Source organism: Apiotrichum porosum (assembly GCF_003942205.1).
Source record: "Apiotrichum porosum strain DSM 27194 chromosome Unknown scaffold_13, whole genome shotgun sequence".
Classification (NCBI taxonomy): Eukaryota; Fungi; Basidiomycota; class Tremellomycetes; order Trichosporonales; family Trichosporonaceae; genus Apiotrichum; species Apiotrichum porosum.
The window spans coordinates 191,515-206,920 of NW_021167120.1; the positions used below are offsets into that span (position 1 = coordinate 191,515).

The window sequence follows — 15,406 nt, forward strand, 5'->3', positions numbered from 1 at the left end:
ATCGCCCATGTCCGGTTTGGCGGACGGAGATGACATCATCGACGGCTGATGCTTATCTCGCCAGCGTCCGCCAACAGAACAGCCGACCTCGCCATTTCCGACAGCTGTGTCGCCATCGAGGCGTTGTAGGCTCGGGTATCAGCATGTTGTCTGAGATGCAAGACGTAAAAAGTTGGTCGACGTAAAAAGTTGGTCAACGTCTACACGTGCACAAGTGAACGCCGAGTTGCTATTTTGTGTGTCAACTGCAATTCATCCCTGTGCAAAAAAAAGTTGCCTAAGATATTGATTTTGTGTTTACGTCTACACGTCTCTATGCAGATGTTGGGTTTGCGCCCCAGGAGACATGGCCCAGAATGAAAGTGGTTGGGCACAGTGTCCCAGTGGTCCATGGTGCAGCGCCTAAGTGCGCCGCGCTACGTTACACTCGCTGCTCTTCCTCTTAGAGCTTGGCCTTGTCGGCCGACTTGGCTGCGCGCTCCATCATGGACTTCATGTCGCCGGCAGCGCGTGCGAGCTCGTCGGCCATCTTCTTGGCGTCGCCATTCAGGGTGGTGATACCCCAGCAGAGCTTGTCGTCGTGGATGGCGTATGACAGACCGTAGCCGTCGGGAACAACCTCGCCGTAGCCCCAGCCGTCGAGGTACTTGGACGTCAGGTTGGAGGTGGACATCTCCCAGTGGCTCGACTTGGCGAAGATGGGGTCGTTGAAGAGGGCGGGCATCTCCTCGTTGTCACGGACAAGCTTCTTGAGACCGAAGAGGTGACGGTCGACACCCTGGGCGTCGGCGGCCCAAGCCGAGTACTGGCTGTGGCGGGTGGCGGCGGCACGGAGACGCTTCTCGCGCTCGGCGTCGGAGATCTTGGGGTCCTCCATGGCCTCGACGAAGGCGCGCGACTCGGACGAGACGGTGCGGATGACCTCGGTACGGCCCAGGAGGAACTTGCGGGTCATGCAAGACTCGTAAGTGACACCAGGGTGGCCCTTGAGGCGGTAGAAGGCGAGCTGCTTGACCATCTGCGACCAGGCGTCGGGCGAGACCTTGAACTTCTTAACGGTCGACTTGCCGTAGCCGGTGTACTGAATCATCTCGAGGTCCTGCTTGCCGAGCTCCTCGGCAAAGCCAGCCTTCGAGGTGGCAATGGTCTCGACGAGCTGGGGGTCGAGGTCAAACTTGATCTCGGTGGGCACGAGCTTGCCCTTGGCACGCTCAGACTCGGGGAGCTCGCCGAGGGGAATCATTCCCTTGTCAAGCGAGGCCAGGACAAACTCGTTCAGACGGAGGGTGGGGGTACCATCGAGCATGGAGTCTAGAGAAGAGTCAGCCAGCGTCCTTGTTCTGGTTGCGGTTTATTACTCACGCTCTCCGTTGAAGCCAGCCTCTCCAGTCTCGTCAACGATGAACTCGTGCTTGTCGAACCAGCGGTTGCGGCCCTTGCCCTGAGGGCCAGGGGTAAGGCCACCGGCCCAGTACGACCAAGCGCGCTCAGTGTCGTTCTTGGGGGCAGGTCCATCGTCAAGGCAGACAAGAAGGATGGCCGAGTCAATGTCCTGGATCGAAGTGGTGTTCTCCTTGGAGATCGAGAGGAGGTGACGACGAGCCTCGGTCCAGACGTCACGGTCGTCACCGGTAAGCACACCAAGGCCAGATCCGGGAGCCTTGTCGGCCTCGATCTTGACCTCCTCGAGGGCGGCCTGGATCTCGGCGGCGGAACGGCCGCCAACCTCGACCTTGAAGTAACGGTCGTTGCGGAGGACGACGATGTGGTTGAGAGCAGGCGAGTAGGCGAGGGGAACGTCCGAGGGGGAGGTGGGCACACGGACGGCGTTGAACAGGTACTTGTACGAGGCCATGCAAAGGGGTCCGGCCTTGCCCTTCTCAGGCTCAAGCTTCTCGCTGTAAAAAAATGTCAGTATGGCCATACTGCATTGGACTCTAGGGGGTTGGTGGGTCCGTGGCTGTGTGGTGCGGGGCCGCTGGGGTACCCCGCCGGTAACGAGTGCTCCGGCGGGGGCCGAACACGTCAACGGTCCTCCACGCCGCTGCAAGCGACATCCAGGAAGTGGACGGCCCCATGCACCGCCGAGCAGTGAAGAATGACGACCCATGAAGGGTCGACAGAGAGCCTCGCAGGAAATCTCTGCAAAGGATATCACCGGTCGGCAACCTCCGACCGGTACTGGCGGCGCCGTCCGCCCCACTGGAGCCGAAACGACTGGGATGCGTTTCTACCGGGACACCCGCGGTCCGCGGCCGCGTCCCATAGATTTCCGCACGCAAGAAACGGCTCCAGCCCGACACTGGGACATGGCAGGAGGGGGAAGAAGAAGAAGAAGGAGGAGGAGGAAGCCAGGACTCACGTGTCAACGAGCTTCTTGAACTCGACGGTAGCGCGGACAAGCTGGGCCGCGCGCTCCGTCTGAGACGCGCCCTTTCCGATACCCTGCTTGTGGACGTAGAAGTACGAGACGTTGGGGATCAGGCGGCCACGGTAACCCATGTAGGCGGCCTCGTTCCACCACTCGGAGATCCACGAGTCCTTCTCGGCAGCGCGAGCCTCGAGACGGCCCTGGAGGACATGGCCAAAGTCCGACTCTCCAAACTCGCGCACGATACGTGCCGAGTTGGCGTACTCTTCGCGAGTCTCGAGGGGGAGGATGGTCTCGAGGTACTTGTGCAGAGTCGACGAGAGGCGGGGGACGGGGAGGTGGGGGATGGTCTTCTGGGACGCGTACAGCGGCTTGTCGGATTTGGGGGCGGCAGCCGACGAGTTGCCGCGGCGAGCGGGGGCAAGAGTCACGGTCATGTTCTGAGAGGTGCAGTGTAAGCCTCTAGTTTTGTGTGAAGAAGATGAAGTGATGGCGAGGAAGAGTGCAATGCACAAAGAGATGTTGGGGGAGGAGGGGACTGTTGGGGTACGTACAACGCGAGACACCGCGAGCTTTGTGGTCCTCGAGGTTCTGAGCATGGAATGTGTAGATGGGGGAGGGACAGCGCAGGTTAAGCGGGCGAGCGAATCTATAGGAAAATCCGGGGATGTTTAGCGGGCGCCGATTTGCCGAGCGAGCGAGGTGGAGGTGGGCTTTTGCGAGAGCGTTTGTGGGGACCATCAACTCACCAGAGGGAGACGTCGATACAGGCACTGCCGAGATGAGCTGGCTAGATGGAAAGTGGACGACGACAACGACGACTGCAAAGTGGTGGGATCACGTTCGTTGCATTCATCATGAGCCGTGTGTGCTATATACCACGGTGCACGCCACGCCGTGTCGGCCCGGAGACTGGAGCCACCAAGTCCCCACCAGGAGCGGCGGCCAGACAGTCACCAGGCGTCACCCAGTCACCCAGCAGTGGCCCATTCTGCCGCGCTCGGCGGTGCACAATGCGTGCGGTATATAGTCCTGCTGGCTGGTAAGCATCGGACAGTGACGACGACGGCGGTGAAGTCTAGGGGTCTAGAGCGGGGCAAGGCCGTCGAGATATACCGGCTGCCTCGTAGCCGGGCATATGTAACTGACCTATTCGGCCGATACACGGCGTTAACTGTCGACAATGAGGAGCGATTTGTCTCCTTGGCGATGTGTGGCCTTTGTTGTTGGGGGCCGCCCCGTGTAGCCCCGCGCTCATGCAGGCCTGCATGCCTCGACCCCAGTGGAATGGTAAAAGTGGAGCAACTCCTGACCGCGGGGTGCCGCCGGAGAGAAGTGGACGACGTTGTTGTGGCTCAAGAGAGCAAGTTGGGAGCAAACTCATTTGGCGAGTAAGAAAGCTTGCGTTTGGCCAGCAAAACGTAATGAATCAGACTCTGAGGCTTGGCAGGTCCCAATTGTCTGGGTTGACCTCGGCATGTTACCGTCGACCTCACCGACTACTCCATTCTCTCCGTCCTTTTCCAGCGTTAGTAGTACGGGCACCACCAGTTCGCCAGCGGTCGAGGCCTTGTGCGTCGACATCGGGAAGCCAAAGCTTCGGTCTCTCAGTAGCTGTGCCCATGTCCATGGGCACTTCGGCCTTCGACCACTGCCCCGTCGCTCTGTCTTGCGCCTCGATGACTTCCTTCTCAGTTCTCATTTCTCACTATTTCACAGTTCCCACCTATCCTCCTCCTCCTCCCTCCTCATCCTCCTCCTCTTCTCCAACTCGCACCACCTTGAGGCAAACACGACTTGCATAGCAGCGGTGTCTACGAACAACGTTATTAAGTTCCTTCTTTATTTGAGGTGAGGTTGGAGGTGTGTTTGGGGTTGCTCTTGGGTGGGGCTCCTTTTCTTGGAGTAAGTGGTTCGATACAATTGCTTTTTCGTTGTTGCTAAAACACGACAGAACGGGGTCCGGTCCTGGGACCGACTGGCTGGTGCAACAGGAGGAGGTCGACGACCTTTTGAAAATGGTGTGGGAGAAATGAAGAACGGGTGCGTGGATGCTGGTAATGGAGGAGCCATGAGCTCAGCGGCGGGATGCAGGGGATGGGGACGCCGCTGGGCGATGCGTAGTCGTTGGCATGGTGGTGTCGTGTCTCGTGGTATTATACGTGTGTGTTGTGGTATGTGGGGTCTGTACTCACGTCAGCTCACCTATCTCACGACGTGCCTGCTGCCTACTCACATGTTCGCAGGTTCACAAAGGCATTATTCAAAAAAAGAGCAGGGGCGTGTCCTGGCCCCACGACCCTGCATTCGACTTGTGCGCGCGAGGCTGAGCAGGGATGTGAAATTGGCGCTGCTGCGACTCGTTCGACGTCGTCGGCGTAAGGAGGACGGTGGACGATTGAGGTGAGTTGGTGCTGGTCTCATAGTCTGGGTCCTCCAGAGCATCAAAGTACGTGCTGCCCTCCTCGTCTGAGAAGCTGCTGTCCATCTCTGCTGCCTCCTGTTGGACGTCGGCGTCGGCCACGTCGGGCAAGTGGCTGTGGATTGCGCGCGGGGTGATTTCCGGCGACGGAGTGGACCCAGGCGATTGACGGACGATACGCAACGCCTTGCGCGGCTGCCTTGGGATGCCATGGTCCAGGCCGTCGCTTTTGCTGCTGAGAAGAAAGGACGGGGGTGCGACCATCCGTGCGTCAAACATGTTCTCGAGGGTTTGCCGAAGGCGGTCCTCCTCGGTCGAATAGTCTGGTTCGGCAGGGAGCCAAGTCTCGGGCTTGAGGCGGTGGTTGCGGTGGAGCGAGCACTCGCTCGACAAGGGCGAGACATTGGACGCCGTCGACTCGATGTCATAGTATTCATCGCGTTCGCGGACCTTGGCCCAGAATCGCTCCACCTCGGCTTGGTTGGGGACGAACGAGCCGTCGGACTCTTGCAGGTCATCCTCATCGAGGTATGGGTTGGGCGCAGCCGAGTCGGTCGACGGGCGACGGAACGAGGACGACGCAGCACGCTTCGCAGCGGATACAATGGACGATGCCTTGCGGATCGGGTGTGGGCGCTCAATGTTCATGATCGAGTTTCCTGAGCGTGTCGAGAAGACGGACCGCCGATCAAGGGAGAAGACACTGCGGCGATCGACAGAGATGATCGAGCGGGCATCGGATGGTGCTCCACTCCCACCACCACTGCCTCCTACGGTTCGTTCCGACAGGTTGCTTATGCGGTCGCTGCTAGTCGAGGCGACAAGGCTAGTCGAGCTGGAGCGCCTCGGGTTGGACATGAAGCGGCGCAGACCGGTCGAGCTGCCGTTGGTGCTGGTTTCGACGGGCGCTGTGGCCGCGCGCTTGGCTCCGCGACGCGGTTGCGGACTGGGATCGCGACCTTGCCTCGCGTGGACGCTGGTTGATGCTTCGCGCATGGCAGTCGTCCCACTGGCAGTCAAGCCGCCACCATGGCCATTGCTGCTCGGAGCAGAAGCGACTTCACGGGGGGTGCGCGCCCCATCAGAAGTGGGTGTGCCCGAGGGCGGCGCCACCTCGCCTCTATTCTTGAGGATCGACTTGAGCGACTTCAAGCTAGGCACGGGCGACTCGGGGCGGCGGTGGGTTGACGATGGAGGACGGTGTGGAACGCTGGTGGAGGAAACGGCGGTGGTGGCGCTCGAGCCTCCGCTGGTTGTTGTGGGGAAGTCGGAAAACGGCTGATGGTTCTCGGGCGACTCGGCAGGTGCGATGGTAAAGATTTTGGGCTTCCTGGGTACCGCTGCCGTGACCAAGGGCTGTTCTGGCTCTGCAAACGACAACTTCTTTGGACGGGGAGCAGGACGCAAACCAGCGTTGGAACACGTCGTCGGGATGGAGAGGTGGACTGACGACGAGCGCGAGCGCGTCCAGGGCCATGCCGATGGTGCGGCAGTTGGCAGACTCTCGTCGGCGACAATGGCGGCGGGGGCGGGTGAGGTACGTGACCGCGGCTGGCGAATTCCAATTTGGGCAGCACGCGCGCCATGTGGTCTGGAAGAGGCGGCGGACCTGGCTGGCGTGGCGGTTTCAGTGGTGGAAGCGATCTTGGTGTGCTTGCTGCGGGCCACGGGGTGGTGGTGCTCGTGATCGACACCCGATTTTGTGGGGATGGCGCGTGCTTCGACCTCGTCATGGCCATCACCGCTGCCATGGTCAAGCTTCTGCTCGCCCTCGCGCTGGGAAGCGGCGTCAACAAACACGGACACACCATGCATCAATGTGCTGCGGAGCTTACCTCGCGACCCATGCGTCGAAACCGGCCAAGGGGGAGCGACAGGCGACGCGCACTCGACTGTCGTCCCACCGGAACAAAGTCTGGTTCGGGGTTTGGCGACGAGAATGTCGCAGGTGGCTCGACCACAACCTTGTCGCTGGTTGCGAGCTGCGGGGCTGGTGGCGACGAACGCATGCTGGACGATCGTGATAAGCGTGGTCGAGAGAGGAAAAGACTGGGCTTGGGGATGGGAGGGAGCTCCTTTTCACAGAGCTCGTGAGGGAGAGGTTGGAAGGGAACCGTGGGAGGTGGGTGGACTATGAGGCGTGTGTGCTGGGAGCGGTGCCGAGTGGGCTTTGGGGGAGACGAGGAAGGGACAGGTGGTTGGGACGAATGCCGACGTGATGAGCGTGAAGAGGATGGCACGTCGAGGCCGTCGAGAGACCTAGTGTCGGCGGCGGGCCGTCCCATGGTGACTGGGGCGGCTGGGTGGGGCAGTGGTGGAGAGAGGTGGTGTACGAGAGAGGAAAATCACAAACGAGGACGACACCAGGGGGGCTGGGCAACACGGTGTATGTGTTTTCGATATGGTGGCGTTCGCTGGTGGCACACTCTCTGCCAGCCAGGGACGGTGGGGAAAGCTGGGGCAAGGGGGTGGACCAGCAAAGTGGAGGCCGCGGATAAAGTGGGGGGATTGTATAATAAACACACGCGTCCCAGCCAGGCAGTTTGTTGATGCCATCACACGCGTCGACTGTCCGTCTCCGCAGCACGCGCGCCGTGTCAATAGGCGCTTGCCTCCTCACCATCGCCACCCAATTCTTTGTCCTTTCCCTGCCTCCTCCCCCCAACCCCTTTCTTTACATTGCCCGTGCACTCGCTCGCTCAACTCCTACCCCTCTCCCTCACCACTTCACCCGCAAACATCGTCCGCCCCAACCTACCGCTACTGCTGGCCGACCACCACACAGCTTCTCCTCCCTTTCCTCTTGCAACCTCCCAACGCGACACACCATGTCCGGCTTCCCCGGCCGCGCGGCCCGACGCTCTGCTGCCCCCGCCCGCCCAGCGCTCACCGACGAGCAGCGTGGCGAGGTGCGTGAGGCATTCGAGCTCTTTGACACGGACAAGGACGGATTCATCGACTATCACGAGCTCAAGGTCGCCCTCCGTGCGCTGGGCTTTGTCCTCCGCAAACCCGAGGTGCTCAAGCTTCTCCGTGACCACGACCGTGGGGATGGGCTCATGAGCCTGGCGGATTTCGAGAAGATTAGTGAGTGCAGAGGCTGCGTCGGAAAGGGAAGGACGGCGGCGTCCGAGAGTGGGGCTGCGCGCATGCGCCGGCGCGGCGCGGCGGCAGCGGAGACACCTATTCCGCGTGATCGCGTGCGTGATCGCGTGGATAGTGCACTCACCCCTTTCGAGACTATCCATGGCGTCCACGGAGACTCAATTTTGGGCAAGCAAAACGTGTCGTCGGGCCGACTTTTGGCGTTGCGGAATGGCAGGGCTGGGGCCAAGTGTCCTTTAGCTACCTTTCCAAAGACGGCAAGCGGTTGGAGGCCACTGCGCACTGTCCCCTGGCACACTCGTGATGCCTGGCCCACACGACACCGTTCCATCTACCTGAATCGATGCCCGCTGTACAGCGTCACTGGGTCGCGGTCGTTACGGTTGTCCTGCACGCTGCGACCGCTCTCTACCCCTCCGGGCAGGGGCAATCGAGGACAATGAAGGACCCCCTTGGGTCAGGAATTTCCTTTGTCTCTTGCTTGTCACAATAACGTGACCCGCCTGCCTTCTTAATGCGGACGCGCGGGGTAGTTCCCGGCCACAGTATTAGAGAGGAGCTGAGGGAGAGCATTGAGAGTCACGACAAGGCACGTCGGGTGGATTGCTCTGGCAACAACAACTACGCCATGTTGGTCGGTCTGCAACTCCAGCCAGCATTGTCGTCGGAGCCTTACCCGACTTATGCCCCCTACGATACTTGTGCCCATGACCATCCCCTGTCCCCTGTCCATGGTACGCGATGACTGACACTTGTTCCAGTGACCGAGAAGATCCTCTCGCGAGACCCAATGGAGGAGCTGCGACGCGCCTTTGCCCTCTTTGACGACGACCACTCGGGCAAGATCAGCCTCAAGAACCTCAGGCGCGTGGCCAAGGAGCTCGGCGAGCACCTGGGCGATGAGGAGCTGTGAGTTTTCAAGCGCAGTAGGGTTGGCGAGGCTCCTGGCGGTGCTGCTGTAATGCGTACGGCCAACGGCCGAGCTCCACGTTCCTCCCACCCCTCTCGCCTGTTGCTTGTACGCGTCACTGACAGACGTTCCAGGCAGGCCATGATTGACGAGTTCGACATGGACGGTGACGGCGAGATCAGCCAGGAGGAGTTCATCGCCATCATGCTCGACGGCGAGTAGGCGGTCTTTGCTGGCTGTTCAAGCGAACCCCCTCCAACCACCCCGATGTGAGAGAAGGGTGACACGCTTGCATCCTACGACCTGCTGCATGGCACCCCACAAAACCGAGTGCCCGCGCGCACGAATGAGTCCTCACCAACCGAGAAAATGAGAGTTCAGGCAGTCGTGGAGGGGGGAGTGGCAGGTGTCCTATAGTCCTAGTTGGGGCGGCGTCCCTGGAGAGTGCTCACGATGTGTGTAATGTTTTCTAGCCTTTAGTTCTCCTCTTTTCTTACATGCGGTGTATCATGTTCTCCTGCTACAAAGAGATACGGCGGACGAGACAGTGGGAATCGCAGGGTTGCAGTGACAACTGGTGTAGTGTCTCTATCAAGAAGACGGGAAGATGTGGACAGCGGGCAGAACAAGCCGGGGGGTGGGGGGACGGACAACGATAAATGCGCGCATGGCCGAACCTAGATGAGCTGCTCGGCCGTATCTGCGGGCTCGCGACGGAGCTCCTCTGGATACCTGGGCCGGGTTGACTCGATGTCATCTGGGAGGAAAGGAGTGAGCAATGATCCAGCACGGCCACCTATGCTGTCCCGACTTACCGACAAACGACTCAAACGCCCACTCGACTGCCTCGGCGGCCCAGTAGAAATCGCAATGCTCCGACTTGTCAATCTTGGTGACTTTGATGACGTTGACGTCGGTCTCCTTTTCCTTGAGGCGCTCTAGCAGTGGTTCGGTGAGGACCAGATAGTCGCGGCCGCCATAGTAGATTGACAGAGGTGGGAACCGGTCATCGTACCACCTGTCGAGGCTGTCGTCGAGCGTGCACTGGCGGTCGGCAAACCCGCCCTTGCCGCACCACCAGAAGATGGACGCAGACGACACGGGCGTGGGTGTGAAGCGGAACATTTTGGTCTTGCGGCGCTTGAGCCAGTTGGCGTCTGTCCAGGAAAACAGGAACGCAAACATGATGTATCCCAGCGATCCGAAGATTTGGGCCGGGCAATAGTCGTACGCGTACCGCATCAGAGGGATAAAGTCGAGCGTGCCGAACAGACGCTTCCATGTTGGCCACTCGATCTTTTTCAGCGTCGTAAATGGGAAGCCAGTCGTGAGGGGACCGGCATACACGGCCGGGGCGAGCGCGATGAAGACGCTCAGCTTCTTGCCGAGGTTGGGCACCATGCCGAGCGAGAGCGAGATAAAAGTAAGGCCATTACCCTGCGAGTGGCCCATGAAGGCAATCTTGTCGTAGCCCGTCTCCTGGCAAACATGGTCCACAAGGGCTGGAAGGTCGTACATGGCAAGGTCACGGATCGTCCAGTCTGTGAGGGTGCTGTGTCAGTACCACTTGATAGCACTGCTGCGCGATGGACTCACCCCAGAAACGCGGGTCACCGCGCGAGTAGGATCTGTGGCCCATGTCATACACGCCGCGCGTGTTGCCAAGGTACACCTGGTATCCACGCTTGGCCAGCCAGAATGCCAGCGAGCGGTCCTCAGAGGTCACAAACGAACCCGAGGACTGGAACAGGCCGTGTAGGATGAGGATCGGGAAGCCGCCGCGGCCGTCAGCACGCGGCTGAGCCTGGGGGTCGACGACGCGGTGCATCCTGGAATGTTCAGCTTGAGCTCACGCAAGTGACAGCTTACCTCAAGTAGAAACCGTCCTCAGTTTCAACAGTCTGGTGCTCGATGTCCATCCCAATCTGACGCGCGTAGTCTGCTGGGTCTTTGGAAATCTTGTTCCCTTTCTTGCGCCAGTACTTGTCGTCGTCCCAGGCATACTTTGGGGCCTTGTCCCACTTGAGCAGCGACGGGAGCATGTAGATGGCCTCAATAGCCAACGCCCACACTACGACACCACCGAGGAAGATTGTGCTGACGATGAACGATACTGCTTGTCGGATATTCAACTTGACATGATCCGTAATGGTCATCGGCTCGTGCGGGACGGGCGAGTATGTGCTGAGGTTTGGCGGCGGGAAGGTCGGTCGCAGCAAGTGCTGGCTTGGGGTGCCTACACGGTCGATAAAGATGCGTCGGAGGATACCCCGGTTACTGCCCGCGGACGCCGCCGAGCTTGAGCGCGACAAGGGGACATTGCCAGCGCTTAACCCGCGTCCAACACGCAGTGGTGTGGGCGAGTATAGCGGCGTCGCGGGTGAGTCGGGAGGCTGCGTGGTGAGGAGAGGAACGTCGACCCCTTTGCCGTCTTCGTTGAGCTCGTACTCGGGCGTCTTGGGGTCGGCTGTGCGCATAAAGCGCGTGTTGGTCGACATGGCGCGTGCGTGCCAGTCTTGGGGACCAGTAAGGGAGGTGTTGTGGGCGAGAGGGAGGGTGACTTGTTGTCAGTTGTCGGACGAACGCGTTGCGACACGCCGGTGGAGGCACGAGATTGATCGGGATTGAGTGGAGCCGGGCCGAAGGATAACCAGTGGCGGCGAGAGTCACGACGCGTGCACTCGATGTGTAGCAGGTAGTCGACTAAGGCAGACTGCCTCGAATGCGCGCGGGATAGGATGAGATGGAGTGCGGTGCTTCAGGAAGGGAGGGAAGAGGGCTTTGAGGCTGCTGGCTATTCGCGTCAACAAAGGTCGCGTTTTGAGTCTGCCCGATCACGGCAGAGCACCAGTGGTACGATACTGTGTGGGCCACTACGTAATGCTGTAGAATGCGTGTCACGTACAACTGTGTAGCGCCCTCGGTGTGGGTGGCAATGCCGATGGGGTGTGGTCGGATGTGGGTAGCAGAGAGAGATGCAGACCAGAGAAGCTGATAACCGAATATTGATAATGGGGCCGGGGCAAAAGTGGAGGCTGTTGTGAGGCTCTCTACCCAGCTAGTCGGCTCTGGTTGTCCGCATCGGACGGGACGGAGGCACGTCCTACAAGAAGTCTGAGGAAGGTTGGCCGGTGCCGGGTGAGATGGACGATGCGATGTCAAGAAGGAACACCTGGCTGGCGAATGGTGGTACATCGAGATAGTGCCACCCGTTCTCCTTCGAGGTCTCGCTGTCTCCCACGATCCCACGTTTCTTTCCCGCGACACCGCGACACCTTGGGCCTTGTTCGAGCGGAGGCCGCATCCATCGCCCGGGCGCCTCTTTCGCACTCTGGTCCTCGGTATACTCGGGCTCTCCCTCGTTTAGGCTTCTTCTGCTACAGCCGGCGCGCAGTGCGCTGACGCGCTGGCGCGCTGGGCACCGACGTGGGCCCGTAATCACAACCCAAGGGCCAAAAGAAAGGGGGGTAGTGTCCTTCCACGCCGCGCCACCTAGGCACTCCGAGACAATACACACAAGTGTACGCGCCTATCCCAGAGCGTGCGCCTAGCAGTGATTACATAAGCGTTAAGCCTTCCAGCCCACCGTCGTGGTGCCTGACACAGTCAACCTCCACCCGCACATGGTGGCAAATGGTGGGACTGGCGATCACAGCTCTCTCTCCAGCCACACACATCACATTCTCATCAACGCTCCCACACGTCCATCCCGGTGCAGGCGACCATGTCCGGCCTGCCATCGCAGTACAGCCTGCCGCCTCCGATGCACTCATCCTTTGGCCAAGGCATAGCAGCCTCAGCAGCATCGGCGACTGGGTCCTGGCCATCGGCAGTGTCCTCGCAAGCTCCCGCACGCACTTCCACCCCACCACCACCCGTGCCCCCCAAGTACGGCTACTTCGTTCCCCCCCGCCCATCGTTGGCGTCCCCTCATGCACCTCCAGTTCCCCCTCCAGCTGCCAGAATTGCTCCAGTCCCACAGGCGCATGGCCGGCAACGGGCTCAGTCCCACCATTCACCACAACAAGAATCACCGGACAGACCAATCCCGGGAGCGTTCCATTGGTCACAGTCACCAGTGTACGAGCGATTCGACGCCCAAGAACCGCCTTCTCCTGTTGACTTGCCTGACCGTCCCCCCTCCTCGGCGAGCAGCGGTGGCTTCGTTGAGGCCGTCACATCGTCTCGGACCGGCGGGCCAACTACACCTCGCAAACGTGTCGTGGGCAAGACCTCGCGCCCTCGAGCTTACTCTTCGCCGCGCGCAGCACAACCGCAGCCGCATCGTAAGCGAGATGGGAAGGGAACAGAACGCAGGGTACGAGATGCCGCTGGCGCGCGCCCAACCTTGTCCAGCACACTGTCGTACCTCATGATTCCCGTACGCCTCATGGCCATCATTCTCGCACCCATTCGACCGATTCTCAGCCCCGTGCTGTGGCACGTAGTCAACGCCTTCCTGCTTGCTGTTTTCAGTGCGGTCTTGGTCTACTCGGCTGTCCACTATGTCAAGCACTCTATCTTTGGTCTCGCGGCCAGCAGTTCGACCGCCATCTCGGCAGCAGCCCTCCTTCCGCTCCGCATCGTGGCCACCCCGACATGTCTTGTTGCCAACTTCCTCTGTCCGCACTCGCTCCTATCAGGAAACAACGAGACCGCTCAACCTTTCTGGAGGGTGATGGCCCCAGAACGGGAACTCGACGTCGCTGCCGTCTCGCACGTACTGAGCAAGGGGGTGCGAAACGCACAGGATATATTTGAGAGTCTCCAGTCTCTTGGCGACGGGCGTTTGACCCAGGGTCTGAATCACGTTCGGTGAGTGAAACCCGTTTCCTGTTTCCATTCTGGAGCCCGCTGACCACCACCAGAGTCCACGAGTTGGGTATTGCCATCCAATTTGGCTCGACCCTCGACGACAGGCTCTTCCTAAGCGAAGGTCTGGTTGAGCTCGCCGACCTGGCATCTAAAATCACAGACGAGGTCGCCTTAATCAATGCGATGAGCGTGTCCATCTTCTCGTGGCTCTTCTGGGACGTGAGCCTCCTATTTGCCGTTACTTGTGCCAGGCTGACCCTTCAGTTTTCGCAGTTGGTTCGGCTCCTCGCCCCTGGTGAAGATGGCAAACCCCACTCATCCAAGAAGATTAGTGCGCGTCTCGACTCGTTGATTGCCCGTCTCGACAGCGACCTCGATCGGCTGTCCGTACGGGTCGGGGGCGCCATCCCCGTCGCAGAACGTGGCAGTGAACAGGGCTGGAAGCTCCACACGCACCTCTCTGAAGTCGAGAGTGATCTCCAAACCGAAAAGGCCAAGTTCCCCACTTGGCAACGAGCACTGGACGCATCCCGCCACTTTTTCGTCGGCGGTGACCCATCCAAACTCGCCCGCATCTCGAACGACCTCTCCCTCACGCGGGACACCATCTCGGAAATCGGACGCACGCGAGACGGCCTGCTCCGTGTCCGCATGGAGCTCATTGTATTCCGTGATCAAGTCCGCCACTTTTCGGGCTCCATCATGGGTCTGCATCTCGGCGCTAGTGAAGCCGCGGGGCTTGGGCCTGCCGAGGAGATTGGCATCCTCAACAACGTGGTCAATGAGCTTGGAGCTGCTGTTGGCCGGGCAAAGCGGCTTCCAGGTGGACGTGAGTTGGGCATCGCGGCGCCGTGATGGGCGAATGGAGGAGGAGGACTTTTTTTGTAGCTTTCACGACATGTATGCAGCTTGAACAGTGATGTATGTATAAACCAAGCTCTTCGGCACTCTCTGTCTCTCGCGATCCCACTCTCTTACGCCTGGGAGCTCGTTGTTTCTCTGATTGCGGAAGGTGGCAATAGCTGGCAGGAGAATCCAGGCTCGATTAGAAATTTATTCAAATGCCATATGCAAATAGGAATTTGCGGATTCAAACGATGAGGGGCGTCTCGGGTGGCAACTGACGTGTGCAACAACAACAAACAGGGATCGTCTTCCTTCTTCATCAACTCCTCACCAACTCTTTCACCAGTACGTGGCTCTCAATTGCCTCTCGATTGTCTCAAGCAATGCCTTCCTGGTTCGAGCGCTGACAAACAGATTCAACCAAAGCTCGGCACAAAGCCACTCTTCGCCTCCTTTCCATCGTCTTGGTGCCATTCTTGGCCGGCAACCCCCATCCCACCATGCCATTCCTTGGTACGGTCCCGGTGTTGAAGGGTCTCTTCGTCGGTCTTATCGCTACCATTCTCTCCATACTTGTCCTCAAAGGAGGTTTTGAACCCACCATCCGTTCGCCCAGGGCGACCTCGGCATTAACCCACTCCGCTACCATCCTTCTCGATGACCAAATCGGCTCGGCCGCCATTATTCGCGGAATGTCAAAGGTGGCAGCATCTCTCACGCCCATTGCTGAGACCTTGGAGCTTGTTGATGAGGGGGCCAGCCTCGGCCTGGACGATTATCGGTGCGTGAACTGGACGTCTTCTATCCCAAGATTTGCTAACGAGAGTCAGTCTCGAAATGTTCGCCGACAACATCGAGGCTACGTCCTTACCCCACATCTGGAAGATCATTGCCCAAAGGCTTAGGAGGTTGTCAAAGATCGAGATTCAGCTCGACT

General features: G+C 59.7%; 5 protein-coding genes across 5 annotated transcripts; 2 read left to right on the top strand and 3 right to left on the bottom strand.

The window, feature by feature from the left end:
* Nucleotides 1-442: 442 nt before the first annotated feature.
* On the bottom strand, nt 443-2,808 carry CAT2 (Carnitine O-acetyltransferase mitochondrial; the record flags this gene model as incomplete). The annotated part of the gene is made up of 3 exons (XM_028618240.1): nt 443-1,311; nt 1,363-1,898; nt 2,363-2,808. The coding sequence occupies 3 exons, from the start codon at nt 2,806-2,808 to the stop codon at nt 443-445; spliced, it is 1,851 nt and encodes a 616-aa protein (XP_028473196.1).
* Nucleotides 2,809-4,634: 1,826 nt separating this feature from the next.
* EHS24_002505 (uncharacterized protein) lies at nt 4,635-7,078 on the bottom strand (the record flags this gene model as incomplete). The annotated part of the gene is made up of 2 exons (XM_028618241.1): nt 4,635-6,569; nt 6,629-7,078. 2 exons carry the CDS (start codon nt 7,076-7,078, stop codon nt 4,635-4,637), a joined length of 2,385 nt encoding a protein of 794 aa, XP_028473197.1.
* Nucleotides 7,079-7,621: 543 nt separating this feature from the next.
* On the top strand, nt 7,622-9,030 carry CDC31 (centrin; the record flags this gene model as incomplete). The annotated part of the gene is made up of 3 exons (XM_028618242.1): nt 7,622-7,880; nt 8,660-8,807; nt 8,943-9,030. The coding sequence occupies 3 exons, from the start codon at nt 7,622-7,624 to the stop codon at nt 9,028-9,030; spliced, it is 495 nt and encodes a 164-aa protein (XP_028473198.1).
* Nucleotides 9,031-9,485: 455 nt separating this feature from the next.
* On the bottom strand, nt 9,486-11,306 carry EHS24_002507 (uncharacterized protein; the record flags this gene model as incomplete). The annotated part of the gene is made up of 4 exons (XM_028618243.1): nt 9,486-9,565; nt 9,624-10,349; nt 10,405-10,637; nt 10,678-11,306. 4 exons carry the CDS (start codon nt 11,304-11,306, stop codon nt 9,486-9,488), a joined length of 1,668 nt encoding a protein of 555 aa, XP_028473199.1.
* A 1,874-nt stretch (nt 11,307-13,180) lies between these two features.
* Nucleotides 13,181-15,374, top strand: EHS24_002508 (uncharacterized protein; the record flags this gene model as incomplete). The annotated part of the gene is made up of 4 exons (XM_028618244.1): nt 13,181-13,623; nt 13,677-13,842; nt 13,897-14,452; nt 14,896-15,374. 4 exons carry the CDS (start codon nt 13,181-13,183, stop codon nt 15,372-15,374), a joined length of 1,644 nt encoding a protein of 547 aa, XP_028473200.1.
* Between the last annotated feature and the right edge of the window lie 32 nt (nt 15,375-15,406).